At 33.3% G+C, this 16,073-nt stretch overlaps 1 protein-coding gene and 1 long non-coding RNA gene across 3 annotated transcripts in view; one reads left to right on the top strand and one right to left on the bottom strand.

Moving 5' to 3' along the window:
• Positions 1-16,073, top strand: part of SCN9A (sodium voltage-gated channel alpha subunit 9) — a 180,466-nt gene that overhangs the window by 119,815 nt on the left and 44,578 nt on the right. For both annotated transcript variants that reach the window (XM_005573366.5, XM_005573368.5), the window contains one exon: positions 11,815-11,935. In XM_005573366.5, coding sequence (XP_005573423.3) covers positions 11,815-11,935 — 121 coding nt within the window. The remainder of the gene's footprint in view (positions 1-11,814; positions 11,936-16,073) is intronic.
• LOC102123400 (uncharacterized) overlaps positions 13,343-16,073 on the bottom strand; it is a 107,413-nt gene continuing 104,682 nt past the window's right edge. The window contains exon 4 of the long non-coding RNA XR_006691050.3: positions 13,343-15,510. This is a non-coding gene — a long non-coding RNA (uncharacterized lncRNA). The remainder of the gene's footprint in view (positions 15,511-16,073) is intronic.

The following is a 16,073-nucleotide window of genomic DNA, read 5'->3' as shown; positions in this document are numbered from 1 at the left end:
AGTGCCTTACAGCATGTACCGCACGACAGAGCCATAGACAGAAGCTGAGAACAGTGGATCAAACACATTTGAGAGGTGGGTGCAAAAGAAGAAAGCACACACACACACTACACACACGGATAAAATGTATACAGTAGCCCCTTTACACACATTATATAATTTTCCCTTTTGTGACCTCCTTAGGAAGTAAATGTAATTCATCTATATTTGCAGATGACTGAGATTCTAAAAGATTAAGAAAAGATTCGTTTAGTCACAGATGTGTCTGGGGGTATTTTTAAATTTAAGCCCCAAGCTTTAATCGTTATATTACATGCCATAGAAAGGCAGGAGAGTGAGTAGGAATACAATTGTTTTCTGCTATACCTCTGCAATGGTGTAATTCAGGACGAAATTTCTGTTGTAATGGTATTGTACATTTGCTGATTCATTGGGATTCTGATATTGTGCTTCTAATCCACCTTAATGCTGACTGATTAGGTTATAGTTTACCTTGGTAATAATGTGTGATTTTTATATTTTAAGTGTTTAAATTTGTTTCTTCAAAACTATCTTACTCACTTCTTTATTGGAAAGTAAAACTGATTTTACTTCTAGAATATATTTCTTTCTCAAGACTACATTACCCTTTCCTTTCCATTTATTCAATATTAAACGCATATTTCATATATTATAGTATTTCATGTGTATCTGTATATTTATTTGCATATATATTAATGTATCTCTATTTTTTCATGCAAATTATTGATAAATATGACAAACTCGTCTTGACCAAACTCAAGTTCTTGTGGCTTCTGCCTGATATATTCATTCTTTTCTGGTGAAAGCCTTGCTGAGGTAACTATTAGGTTCTTAGTGCTACTAAGACTTATCCAGCTCTCCCTGGCTTGTTGATGAAATTGGCAAGTGACTCAGAAATATCACTAAAGTCCAGATCACTGCCTTTAAAGCATCTCCTTTGTCATGACATATTATGTTATTACAGAAAAGTATTAAATCAATTTGGCATAATTTTTTCTACACATCGCTTTGCTCTCTTTGAAACTTTGTGTTCTCTCAGGACAATGTATTAAGTAGAATTGATTTATTATTATATTATCTTCCACATTAAAACTATATTAAGGGCTAGGGAATACACTTACTGCCACACCAAGGTACACATGTTAAGATCTTAATTATTTGAATAAATCTATTTTACTTAAGGGTACATGGATAATCCCTATTTTTTTTTGTATTATGTTATTTTTGGCTATTTCGGAGTCAGGACTCTGTTTAACTGCATGCAACAGAGACTTAACTATATCAGCATAAGTGGATAGAGCATTCTATTTTCATATTTTAAAACTTCCACAGATCAACAGTCCACGTGGCCTCCATGTCCTAGGCTCCATCTCTTCTCCCTTCTGCCAGTCTTCATATGTGTTTTTTCTTCCATCTTAATGCCTATAATTAGAGGTGACTGTTCCACCTACAGCTTTATATCCAATACTCAGGTAGGAAAGAGAAAGAAATAGACAGAAGCAGAAGTAATGACTATCTCACTTGCCTGAGGAAAAGCAAAACTTTCCCAGAGATCTTTATCCAACTTTGGCTTATGTCTTATTGGCAAGAACAGTGTGACATGACCACCCCTAACAACAAGGAAGCCTGGCTGAGGCAGGACATTTATCCAGGCATATTGCTGCCCTGAATAAAATCTGGATTATCTTAGTAAGATACATTGGAAGACATTAACAAGGTCAGACATGCTTCTCCAATATTATTACTGCTACTAATTATAATTATTCCTTTATGAAAATGTCAAAAGAATTGAAAGATGGTAATTTTCTATTTTAAGAGATTTAGTTACTAGGCATAGTTTGGAATAATGTGCATCAACTATAATGTTATACTTTGAAACATATTGTATAAAATTACCAAGAAACAAAATTTAATTTTTATTTACTGAATTAGTATATATGAAAATAAGAATATAGTAAGTTAAATAATAAAAAACTAAATATCTAACCATTTTTAATATGCAAAAAGTAGAAATTTCACGTGACTCAACATAGTATAAAGACATAAGTAAAATATAAACTTTATTCTACCTGTATAATCTTATTTCTTAATTACATAAATGTGTTACTGAACACAGATATTTTATTTATTTTTTGTATTTGTGCATAGTAGAGAACACATTAAAATTTTCTATGACTATCTGCCCAGAATTGTAATAGGCATAGAGTTTTTCTCTCCTAAATTACACTCATGAAATATTTTTGACCCCCTATAAATATTGAGTCCCCCAAAAACCACACTAAAAACTTCATGTACTTCAAAGGTAAAGGGTGATTGATCATTGACAACAAAAGTTTACAGTCTAATAGTTGCACCTTAGATAAATACACAAAAAATTATAACACAGAACAAAGCAAAGCACAATCCATAACAGGACACTAAACTAGTCCATTGAGGATGCATTGAGTAAGGGGCTATATCAGGCTGACTTCACATGAAAGGAGGTGGCACTTAAGCCAGACCTTACAGTATGGAGAGAATTTCACTGGGCAGATGTGGTACAGAAGGAAATCTCAGGCAGAGGAACGAGCATTCATGTTGTTCACCTGATTCACTCATTCATTCGTCTGTCCACCCATTCATCTATTCAGTGTTCAGTTTACAAAGTCATTATCTTTAGAGAGACTTAAATATGCTTATTATTATGAAATGTAGTCATTTTATTGACTTGATAAAAAGTTGTTTCAATATTTGCAGTTCTCAAAGTTAAATATTTAATGTCCTTTTACTATGTGGTGGTTTTAATTATATTGTTATCAAGACTTTCTCTCGTTAGATTTTTTAATCAAAGTTTTTTCCTTAATTTAGATTTATGTTCTGCTTATTACTACACTTTAGAAAATGTAATAATCTTTTAAAAATGCATTTAACTTTGAAAAATTTAGGGATTAGTTACAGTTATGCTGTTGGGTAAAACTGGCATTTGATTGTATTTTTTATGCATGGATTTTTTAAAAAGCACTCTTCTGTAGAATTGCACTTAGACCATTTCTTTTTTTCAGGTTGTTTCCAAAGAATTTGAAAAATCTTTCCATCTTCATTTGTTTATGTGCCTAAAAACAATGAAATATTTGTCTGACATATTCAAATCAATGTGTCTTGTTCTTTATATTTTGATAAATTTGGAAACTTCACTTTTTTGCAATGCTGTTTAAAATGTCAAAATTAATTAATTAAAAATAAAAGTCAATCAAGACATGTTAATTTTAGAATATGCTTTTTAAAGCTGCATACTCTTACTCCCACTTCACCCCCTATACTGATAATCACTTATATTTAAATGTTGCTTGCATTTAAGGAAAAATAGAATGCAAAACATTGCATTAGCACATTATAGTAAATTCAATTCCTAAATAATAGAATTATGTAACTGTTTAATTGATTGTTTTAAAGTCTCTGCTGAATGACATTTAATCTTAGTATTGTGATTCTAATATATTGCTTAACATTGAGTATATAGCATGTACTTTCAAATATGTAACTAATTTCTACTTATAGGTATATGACTTTAAACATTTTAAAACACAGTTGACTAAACTTTCATCATGCTGCATTTCTAAAATTTGGTACCTAACCTTCTTACTTCTCACAGGGGTAAAATCAAACTGGATCAATCAAGGATGCAGCTCTGTGCTTTTAACCAGGCAGAGACATATGTCACCACTTTTACACAGGTTACCTAAAAAAATCATACATACGATATTTTTTCAATGTCTTGCATGCTGTTCAGCTACAAAATCTTTCTGCCTGACCCATTGCAAGAGAGTAGAAACATATACAGTTGCTCAATAGATAAAGCGACATCACAGCATGTCACCAGGACAATTCTATTATATTTTTTGTGATTCTCTTGATGACTTCTTTGATGTAACCTTCATGTGCTTAAGTGATTTCAAGTGCATGATCTGTAGATTTTTATTGAATTGATTATAAAAGTAAAATGCAGAATGTAACAGTAGCCATTGAAGCAACATTTGATTTGAAAACCTCTATCAACTTCCCTTCCTGATTAAATCTACATAAAAATATAGAGATGTTTATCACATTAAATTGTCACATTTAAATTAAGTAGATCAAAACTCTAAAAAATTGTGGAAGAAATGTTTCTGGCATAAATATAAAATCTCAGAGCAGGAAAGGATCATTGTAGTTCTAGCTGTATATTTATGGATAAGTAAATTGAGACTCATGCTTTCTTAGTACACATCTAGAAAGCTGGGGTCAGAGCCAAAGCACCCTGCTTCTAGTATAAACTTTGAATACATTTTGAAATGGTTTTAAGCACTGTTAGTTATGGGACTTTATTTTTTTAAAATCAACTCAGTAATTAATTTGATTTTATTTCCTCCTATATAAAATGCATCAGTTAAAAGTCGATAGGCCTTGCCTATGAATGAATAAGTGATACGTGTTCAAAATGTTTAATTTTATTCCAGAAGTAATATTACTCATTGATGAGAATAAGTTTCTGATTACATACCTAATCAGAGTGGCCTCTAGAAACTAAGAGGTTTAGATAGAGCACATTATGAAGTGAACACTAAACCTATCTATCAATAACACATAGAAGACTTTTACTGAAATTAGATACAGATTAATATGTATTGCCTTATTGAATATTTCTAAAAGGTATTAAAAATACATACTAAGATATATTTTAATTTTAGCATAACTTGTTGAATGAACTTTAATAGTACTAGGATGGGGGAAGGAATCTCTGTCAATAAGAATTTTGACTATTTTTTATAATCTAGTTCATATTTTGAATTTCTCTGTCATTGTTGAGATGTTTGTATTATTGTTATCTTTTGTGCAATGATGAAAGCAAAACTTTATCCTGAAATTGACATACCCTAGGGTGTGTCATTGCAGTTTCAAATGAAAAATTAGTTATTTTTGTGTTCCAGTTTATTCAAAGATAATCTTAAAGGTGGCCTAAGTGAAAGATTTATTTTTCTATTTCAAATTTGGTGGGGATTTAGAGGCAATATACTCATAGAAAACTATTTTATTCCAGAATATGGTGAATTTTCTTCAACTAGAGCCTAAATAAGGATGCATATACGTCCAATATTATCTATATAGGTATAGATAAAACATACAATTTTTGAGAAAGCTATTTCTAGAACTATATATACATGCATAGACATATAAACATATGCATATATATGTTTTGAATTCATAAATTATTATTACTTTTTTACCAAGCTATTAGAAAAGATGAGGCACATGTTATAAATAGTCATCCTCTTAATCAAGAAAAAACTGAATATTCAGTTAAGAATGACTTGAAATATGGCACTTTAGCAAAAGTTGCTTACATAAGGGATAGAGTTATTTTATTCATGTAAAATTTCTATTTACATTATATTTTCAATATTAGAAATCCACATGTTTAAAAAACTAGTAATTATTCAGCTCATTAAAATTCACTTTTCCTTGCCCTCCTTCATTGTGGGTAGTATTAGTGGTTAACAGAAATGATTCAGATTCCTAGGTAGCTTACTTTGTGTTTGTCATTCTTGCTTGTCTTAAAATTATATATAATATTTACAAAGCTTGAGTCTGAGTATCTACACTTTGCCTTTGTGTTTGCTGAGGTTCCAATCCTTCTTTACTTACATGTTGCATTTTTTAAAGCTGGCATGAATAGTAAAATTGTCTAAATGTTTGCTTCTAAAGATTTTAAGATACTCTGACTTGACCCACTGTGTTCCAGCTGCTTTCTCTGCAAACAGTATAGCAGTTCTGTCATGCGCCTCTGTGTGAAGAGACCACCAAACAGGCTTTGTGTGAGCAACATGGCTGTTTATTTCACCTGGGTGCAGGCAGGCTGAGTCCGAAAAGAGAGTCAGTGAAGGGAGATTAGGGTGGGGCTGTTTTATAGGATTTGGGTAGGTAAAGGAATATTATAGTCAAAGGGAGGTTGTTCTCTGGCGGGCAGGAGTTGGGGGTCACAAGGTGCTCAGTGGTGGAGCTTTTTGAACCAGGATGAGCCAGGAAAAGGAATTTCACAAGATAATGTCATCACTTAAGACAAGGACTGGCCATTTGCACTTCTTTTGTGGTGGAATGTCGTCAGTTAAGGCGGGGCAGGGCATTTTCACTTCTTTTGTGATTCTTCAGTTACTTAAGGCCATCTGGGCCTATACGTGCAAGTCACAGGGGATGCAATGGCTTGGCTTGGGCTCAGAGGCCTGACAAGTTCTGTGACAGAGCACAGAGACAACCCTTGAATATCAATGGCCACTTTACACTCCTAGCTCTTACTAGTAAATGCTTCTGTTCTTTTCATTAGAAAAATACTTCAAGATGATACTATAGGACCTGGCTGAGAAATCTGTAGCCAGTCCAGCCTTCTTATATGGCCAAGTGTTGTTGCTTTTGTATGATTTTTAAAATATTCATATCTTATCATTTAGTCATGTAAGTGTTCATGTTACTGGATAGAAAGTGCCCTAGGTAGAAGATTCTGAGAAAAATAAGAGCTCTCCATGAAATCATTGGTTTTATTTTGAATTTCTCTGGTGGTGGCTGAGATTTGACCTCATTATTTCACCAACAGAATACTATATAGCATGTTGACCTTGTGATGGAACTGTGTGTTTCATGCTGAATGAGTAGCTGTTCCTCCCAGAGCCTACACGATATTTCTCTGCTAGCAATAGACAAAGAAAAATAGGAAAGGAAAAAAATCGGTTTTATTGCCTTTTTTTAAAAAAAAGAGCTAACGTTTTAGTTGTCCATAATTAGAATGTGAGCCCAGAATTTATTGCAACTAGTTAATAAACTGACAATTTTCTGCTAAATTAGTGAAAGTAACATTAAAACTTAGACAACAGAAGAAAATACAGTTGAGTTTTCCACTGATCAATAATATCTGGAGTATTTTTAAATTATTTCCATTTTTTCCTGAAATTCCTGAGCTTCAGTTATTTTTTAACTTGAGGCATTACCTTTCAAAAAGAATCTTGAGAAATTTCATATCAAAAACAATATTGCAGAGACCTTGAGGGGCCCAGAAATCTAAATCATGTTAAGAAATGTCATTACACTCGCCGGGCGCGGTGGCTCACGCCTGTAATCCCAGCACTTTGGGAGGCCGAGGCGGGCGGATCACAAGGTCAGGAGATCGAGACCACGGTGAAACCCCGTCTCTACTAAAAATACAAAAAATTAGCCGGGCGCGGTTGTGGGCGCCTGTAGTCCCAGCTACTCGGGAGGCTGAGGCAGGAGAATGGCGTGAACCCGGGAGGCGGAGCTTGCAGTGAGCCGAGATCGTGCCACTGCACTCCAGCCTGGGCGACAGAGCGAGACTCCGTCTCAAAAAAAAAAAAAAAAAAAAAAAAAGAAATGTCATTACACTCAAGATGAAAAGCACAAATAGTAATATCAATAATATTAATGACCTCCAATTTTAAAAACTCTATAAAAGGATAATGTTCACACTTCTCCTGAAGGAACAAAATAAAGGCCCTGAACAATTGCAAGAGAGAAGAAAGGTTATCTTGGTTCTGCACCAGAAGAGGGTATTTAAACAACTAGTTCTCCTGTAACATAATGGGAAATTGGAAATTGGACTCTTATGCCACATAGTAACTATGTGTGGAATTCTTCTCAAAGGGTCCTTTGATCCTTTAATCGAACTTTACTATTTTACTCCTTAATGATTCAAGAACACAATTATAGATATTGATGGTAAAACTATGCAGTTAAATTAAAAGATGGATAACAGTAACTTGAAACTAATTTTAAAATGTCTTTCTTGCTTACTAACAGATAATGGCGCTTAGTTTACCATGAATGTCTGCCATAATTTTTCTTCTCTTTTATACCCATCTCCTCCTTTTGATTTTCTTCTCTCAACTTTCTTACTGTCTTTTGTGAGTATTTTAAGGCTCAGGTGAAATAACCATTCTAGGCTCTGCTCCTTAAAGAATATCTTTTTTTGTTGTGTGAAGCAGAGTTTATAGTATGTACTTTAAATGTAACACTTTTAGGTTCTTTTCAGCATCAATCATTCTCTTTGAGTAAGATTTTTGTTGAGTTCTGTGTTTTGTACAGTGCCGCTATATGTTTGATAGTTTCTTCTTTTGAGCGTTAGATTATCAAGTCATTAGATATTCCTACTTCACACCTCTTGGAACAATAATTAACTAAATAGCGTTAACCACCATCCATGATAGCATGAAATAGGCTTGCATTGTTAATGTTTATCTTAGGAAATGCCAGTGATAAATTTGTAAGTGAACAACTTAGGACATGTTCTAATGTGATACATATATTTAACGTAATTTCTACTCAAGCAGTATAGTAGAAAACACAGCTTCAAGGCAATCAAAGGGAAAACCATGAAGAATAATAACGCTTTTAATTTGAACATATTTTCAGTAATTGAAAGGAGCATCTTAAATAGCTACATAAGTTTACAATCAAGATAAGGATTATTTCACAGCTATAGTGTTGTATGGATGCACACTGAAAAATATGGAAAGATATGCCAATTTCTCTCTCTCTCTCTCCTCTCTCTCTCTCCCCTCTCTCTCTTTCTCTCTCTCTTGATTACCTCAGGGGGGTTGAATCAAGGAGATAGTGGAGGAAACTTTACTTTTGCACTGTAAATATTATACATTTAAAATGTTTGAGTCAACTATATCACTTTCATATTTTTAAAAAGACACTTTTAGAAGGCACTTACAGTCAATATCATATTATTCAATGAAAAGGCAAGAATGCTAATTATGGTACACTTCTGATTCCTAATACCAATGAGTCCACCTTCTTGATCCTATGCTTACATTTATATTTATTTTATTTATAAGTAGACTGCCAATGATAAAAAATTGATATTTCCCTTTTATTAGAAATCAAATCCATGTGAAAATTACAGAAGGTCCTATTTATAATAGCAAAAGAAAATTTTTTCATACTAAAGCATTTATTTCACTTCTCTAATATAGTATAGTCATTCTTTCATTTCCAAAATTACTTGGAAAACTAAACAACAGATGATTGAGTTTAAAGAAATGAAAGTAATATAGAAAATAATCATATAAAATAATACAAATAATTGATATGATCTTCCTTATATAGTACTTAAATATGGTGATGCTTACTGTGAGAATTCAATAAATTTCACCACAGGAAAAAAACTTTATTATATATATCAGCCTTTCTATATAAAGGTATTCTCTTAGAACTCTGCTAAAGAAGCTTATACTATAGCAAGTGTAGAATTCAAAGGTCAAATTGATTAAAACTGTCTATATTGCTAAAGTGTGCATATAAATATTTAATTTTATATACAGTATTGAAATAGTTACTGTTTGAATACTTAATGCATTCCCAAGAAAACCCTGAATGTGTAAGAATCTATTAGCCATAATAATTTGACTACAAATACAAATTAATAATAGTTCATATCAAATATTTTGATAATTTCTGACCCATTAAACAATAATATTTAATAACTTTAATTTATGACATAAAATTATGTGCCAAGCTGAATTCAATTGACCATAAAAAAATATAAAACCTGCATGTGAAAAAAAAAGTTTCAATGGCAAGATACACTACGTAAAATCACTGAAATTTTTACTTGCTCATAAAGTAATTTGGCATAAATCTTTGTTAATGCTCTCTTAAACAGTGAGAGAACCAATTACTGATGTTGAAGATGCTTTCATGAATTTAGCCTAAGTCAGAATTCTGCAAATAAGAATCATTTTATTTAAAAGTTGTTACCAGCTCAGAGAAAACAATTATAACTATTTCCTATTGTTAATACTGTGTCTAATAGCAGGGAGGTGCTTTGTATTCTTTCTATCAGCAATTCCTCCCACTGCCTTACCTCAAAACCCAGGCCAATAATTCTTTTTTCAGAATTGAAGGACTTGGTCTTAACTTCACAGAATAATAGGGCCCTGTCTTTCAGTTCCCTGATGATAGTTCACGTGTAGCCAAGAGGTCAAGACTTGAAGCCGTTCAAACTGTAGTCTTCTAAATATGGTACTTTGGATTTTGTGGCAATTGGCACAAAATACATATTAGTAATTATAAGTTTATCCAACATCATTTCCTGGATTAATCTATATTTTAAAACTTGTCATATATACTTTAAAACTCATTCTATAGTTTCTATTTTAAAACTTGTTCTATAGTTTTATAGAATATTCAGTTATAATTAATTTCTATTTTCTAATTTTAGATTAAACTAATTTAGATGAATTCAATCCGTTTAAAGAACCTGTTTTTGAGTGAAATTGTGTACTAACACTTTCATAACTGATACTGTCATCAAACTCATGGACCTGGTGGGAATAATGCCTCTAGGCCAACGTAGACTAGAGGAGTTCACTTAACAGTTTGTTCATAATTTTTACTCCAGTTATAAGAAAGACTTGGTCTGCTTACATCATTCCTTATGTACAATACTTTATCAATGCCATTTTTATGATGTTGTATACTAGGTGATAATAATAGCATTGAGAATTTAATGTGGTACCCATCAAGAATACTTCCAGCTTCCAAGTCAATCTCTAAAAATCAAACCTTTGGATTGGGCCTATGATATTAATACAGATTCATAGATCAAGAATCAATTTATCTGAAATAAGTACTTTATTATTTTTAGCACTTGCACTTGCTTGAACTACTCTAAAAAAGATAAAGTTGTAACTTAATAAGAGAATCGTGTTGTAGTAACTAGCAGCTTCCAATATTCATGTGTCATTTAGCAAATGAGAATGAAAAATTAATTCTTCCATTGATATGCTGCTTTACTCCTTTATAAAACAATATTTGGGAAATTTGACAGAGTTTTGCTACAATTGCTGTATGTATTTTTTGTAAAGATTTATTCGTGTGTGTGTATGTGTAAACATCATGGTTACTCATAAAGCTCTGGGTGGGAAAAACCTATTTGTGTTATGATCAGTTATATGATCATAATGACAATGAATTCATTACTCCATGTGTAAGTCTGCCATGTTTAATTTTCTTCAGTCTTTGTTTCAGAGTTTGCATGTGGTGCTTACTTTAGTAGCCACTTTCTTGACATTATAAATAATACTGTTGTTTAATCTTTTCTACGATGTACTAAAATGTTATATACAAAATAGGTAGTGTTGGTATGGTCATTGGCATTTTGATTTCAAAACCGTATTTGATTTTGTGGTCTTGATCAAAGAACTTCTATCTATATCGTCCTACTACATGTATTTAAATCCAAGAGATAATAAAAAATACATTTGGACTTTATCTTGAACTCATCTTTTTAAAAAATTTTAACTATTAAGTTTTTTGCCAACTATTTGATCTGAGCTTTCAATTATCAGGCATTAGTAATTTCACACTTGTATATTGCAAATAGGGTATAGGTTGTCCTCAAATAATGATTGTCAGTGTCCATAAATTTATATTAAAAATTAAAAAAAAGTAAGATGTGGCCAATACTTTCCAAAAGTGATAGTTAACATCAATATATTACCTTATCTAATTTTGGCCACATAACTGTTACTGTAATAAAATAATAAAGTTTATTATTTTACAGGATGGTGTAGATAGAAAGATCAAGTATAGATACATTTAAGGTTACTTGACCTCAATATGTGTTTATACATTTTTATGGCCATCATACTATTAATCTTTTTTTCATAATACTTTGCATGAGTCTGATTATTAAATAAGGCTTAAATACCAGATTTGAATGAACTCTAAATGAACTACCTGGTGGGGTGGTGAATTCCTTTCTAGAGATTAAACCAATCAAGCTCCTCAGAGTGCAGCACAGTTGATAACCCTTTGCCTGGAGAAGGAGAAGAAGCAGAGGCTGAACCTATGAATTCCGATGAGCCAGAAGCCTGTTTCACAGATGGTAAGACAAAAATTGAGACCTTGGTTAGCATTCCTTTATTAGTGTTTTGGAGTTTGTTTTAATGCGTAATACTTACCAGAGTTTGTTGGTAAGTCAGAAGACTCCATTCCATGCTGATTCAGCTATAGCTGTATGATGATTAAGGGCAAGTCACTAGAGTTCTCTAAATTTCAGTTTCCACATCTATGGCACTTGACTAACAATAATTTCCTATCACTGTATGTTAGACTGTAAGCACGCTACTGCTTCTTATTTTAGAGCCTTAATTAATATTTCCAGATCAGTGGAACCACTAGAATACAAGTTAATGAAAGAGTTTATACTTTTGTCCTTTTAATAAAAAATGGAATCTACTCACTAACTCTCAGAAAACTGTTTGATACTGTTGACCACAGTCTCTCTCAAAATTCTTCCTGTCCTTAGTTTCAGAGGCCATAGTCTACCTTTGGTCTTTTATTTGTCTTAGAATTCTGAGTTCCTCTCTCTATTTCTTTAATGAGTGTTGTTTTTCTGCACATCCTGTAAATAATGATTTCTCCCCACATGTTCAAACTTCAGTTATCTTTTCTTATTCTGAAGCTCCAAGGTGTTTCATGCATGCCTGTGGCTTGAAAAGCCATTTCTGTGCTATTGACTCTTAACATCAGTGTCTTTGCCCCTGACCTCACTCTTGAGTCCCAGATCTGCTTACAATTCCCCATTGGTCATCACCATCTGTTGTTTTTAAAACATTCCAAGTTTAATAAGTTTTTTTTGAAAAGGGCAAAAACAAAAACAAAACTTTAGCATGTTTTACAGCTTCCTCCAGTCTTTAATTAGTAACTTCATGATCTATCTTATCCTCAAGCTAAAGACTTTGAGAGAGCCTTAAAGTTTTCCTTGCTAGTCACAAGTTCATCAGGAACTCTGGAGATAGGGCCCAAGCCCTCGAGAGGATTTTCATGCACACTAAAATGTGTGAATCCTTTGCCTTCGGGGTAAAGTCTGAAGTCCTTAACTTTACATGTAAAGTTCTTTACATTTGGCCTTAGTCTTTTATTTTTTAACGGTACTTCTTTCTACTCCTGTATGCTTTCTGATGTACTGAATTTCTTACTACTTCTGGAATTTGCCAGGGATAATACAGTATTGTCTGAACAAGTATTGTATCATCTAGGTAAAAATACAAGCCCAGCATAGGGCTGTAATGTAATACAATAACACAAAGTTCAAACTTTGGAGCCTGATAAACATACATTCTAATTTGCCTACTTATTATCTGCCTGTGAGAACTAGTACACAATTTAAAATCTTGTTCTTCAGATATCTCATCTGTAAAATGGGGATATCAGCATCCACATCACAGCGATGCTAAGAGGATCAAATAAGATAATGATTATAAACTTACTAGCACAGTGTCTATCTTCCTTCTTCTACTTTTCTTGTTCTTCAAGGATTCTGTTAACAATCTTATAAAGAAGCTATGATAGCACAGATGCTAATGACTTATTTAGTCATGGGCTTACCCTCTGCATTAGTATTTTTTGAAAAATCATCGACTTGCTTTCAGTCTCCAAGATTTTCTCAACTAGTCTCTTATAACACTCACACGTGAAGCAAAATGATTGGAAAATAAAGACATCAGCAAACTACAACGAGTGCATGGTTTTTCTTTAAATGCACACCAAATATCATTTTATGTAAGGAGCAAAGGTGTATGACATCCAGTCAATATACATTTTGCGCTTGCTGAAATTAGTGCTATAAGGAAATGCAGAGTTTCCTTTAAAAGTGTTCATGTTATAGGGATTTAAGAATTTCATCAACACGTATGGCCTGTTCCTCAAGAAATTTATTAGCAGCATATAGACTTAAATTTGTACTGATGCTACCAAGATTTTCCCTATTCATTTTATGAATGATCATCACTTAAAATTCTAGGATAACTAGAAAGAAGTTGGGTTTATCAATCAAATTAAAGTTTCAAACCAAAAAACAACTTCAAAAAACTTAAAGTCTTACAGAAAGTATTAACACTGTGCTATTTCAGACTGTAGGTACTGTTATACTAAGATATAAAGTTTTTTAAATCCTATAAACATCAATGAAAATACTTTTGTGATTACTTTGAGAATGTTCATTGCTTCCAAATTGAGGCCAGTGTAGAAGAAATATTATGGAAACACATTTTCCGATGAACCTGGGCTTGGACCATTGAAATTTACTGAGGGAGTACTGGTCTCTGAGTCACATCCCTTTTATGTGCTCCAGTAGAGACTTCATACAGTCTCTGGATCTGTAGCCTAATAAATTCAATGAAGCAGCCAATTTGTTTAGCCTTTCAACCATGTATTCACATAATCATTCTTATTCCCGTAAACAAATAATTATTAAATACCTGTGTGCCAGGTCCAGTTCCAGGCACTGGAGGGAGACAGAGCTGTGAACAAAACAATGCCCCTTGCTGAACAAACATATCAAGATGTAGCAGGTCAGACAGGTGAAAAGTGCTATGGAGAAGGTATATGGAAAAGAGGAATACCAAGAGTGAGGGGGAAGAACTTACTGGCACATAAATATGCTATGAATGAATGATTGATCAGAGAAAGCCTACCTATAAAGGTGATGTTTCTTCTGTGACATAAAGAAAATTGAAGGGGGGCATGCAAATATATGGAAGAAAAGTATTTTAGGCAGAGTAATGAAGTCACATGCCCCGAGGTGAGGATATGCAAAACATTTGGGAAAAACCAAGGGGCCAATATAGATGGAGAATAATGAGAAATGAGAAGAGTATTAAAAGTTAAGGTCAGAGGCTAGGTGAAGTGGCTCACACCTATAATTCCAGTACTTTGGGAGGCCGAGGTGGGCGATCACTTGAGGCCAGGAGTTCAAGACCAGCCTGGCCAACATAGCGAAACTCCATTTTTACTGAAAATGAAAAAAAAATTAGTTGATCATGGTGGTACATGCCTATAATCCCTGCTACTTGGAAGGCTGAGGCACGAGAATCACTTAAATCCAGGAGGCAGAGGTTGCAGTGAGCCAAGATTGTGCCACTGCACTCCAGCCTGGATGACAGAGGAAGACTCTGTCTCCAACAAACAAACAAACAAACAAACAAAACAAATGATGTTATTTTAAAAAAGTATAGATCAAAGATGTAGTAGAGGCCAGATTATAAGACATTTCAAGAACATTATAAGGATGTGATTTTAAAATCTCACAATGTGCAATCTTAAGAGTGGAAGGGTGAATAGCAATGGCAGAAGCTGGGAGATTTCTTGGAGTTTCTGCATAAATCCAGGTGAGAGGTGATGGGAGCTTAGACTAGTATGGTAGAGTTTTGTATAGTGAGGGTGGGACATTCTGAGTATATTTTGAAGTTAGAGCTGAAGCAATTTGTTGATGGATTGAACATGGGGTGCTCAAAAACTAGAAATGCATAGTTTCCACATGAAGACTGAGAAGTATGGGCTTGTCAGAATGAAGAATCATGAACATGTTTACTTACAAGTTGGTAATTGGTCTACAAGAGCTGAACTAGAATCAATACCAATTCAGAGCAATGTTTCACCTCCAGAGATCTCTGTTACCTGAAAAGTAATAGAAAAAATTAAAGAAAGTATGAGAAACAATTAAATCCGAGTAGCATGTTTTTACTGAAGACAAATGTTAAAATGATTTTGTTGTTCATTGTCTCACATTTGTTGATTCATTTCAGCTTCATAACTATCACTTTGCTAATGTATTTCATTGATTGCATCTAGTTCCTCTTATTCACCTTTTCTCCTCCCTCTTAGGCCAGGTTGTTCCTTAGTTCCATGTCTTTTACTTTGTATTTCAAGACTTCAGACTCCTTCTATCTTGCCCTGTTCTTTACTATCCTTGGTTCTACATGACTTGGCAATCTATATAATTATGAATATGGCATGACTCTTTGGGTCTATGTGGTTTTATATTGTGCTGCTTTTAGATTATCAAATTAGTAAATTACATAATCAGGATTAGAGAAAAATAACCTTTTTCACAAGGTCAAGAGATCAAGACCATCCTGGCCAACATGGTGAAACTCCATCTCTACTAAAAATACAAAAATTAGCTGGGCCTGGTGGTGAGCACCTGTAGTCCCAGCTACTCAAGAGGCTGAGGCAGGAGA

This window comes from Macaca fascicularis, chromosome 12 (genome assembly GCF_037993035.2).
Source record: "Macaca fascicularis isolate 582-1 chromosome 12, T2T-MFA8v1.1".
Taxonomy (NCBI): Eukaryota; Metazoa; Chordata; class Mammalia; order Primates; family Cercopithecidae; genus Macaca; species Macaca fascicularis.
The sequence above is the reverse complement of the archived record's forward strand: the minus strand, read 5'-3'. Positions and strand labels throughout refer to the sequence as shown.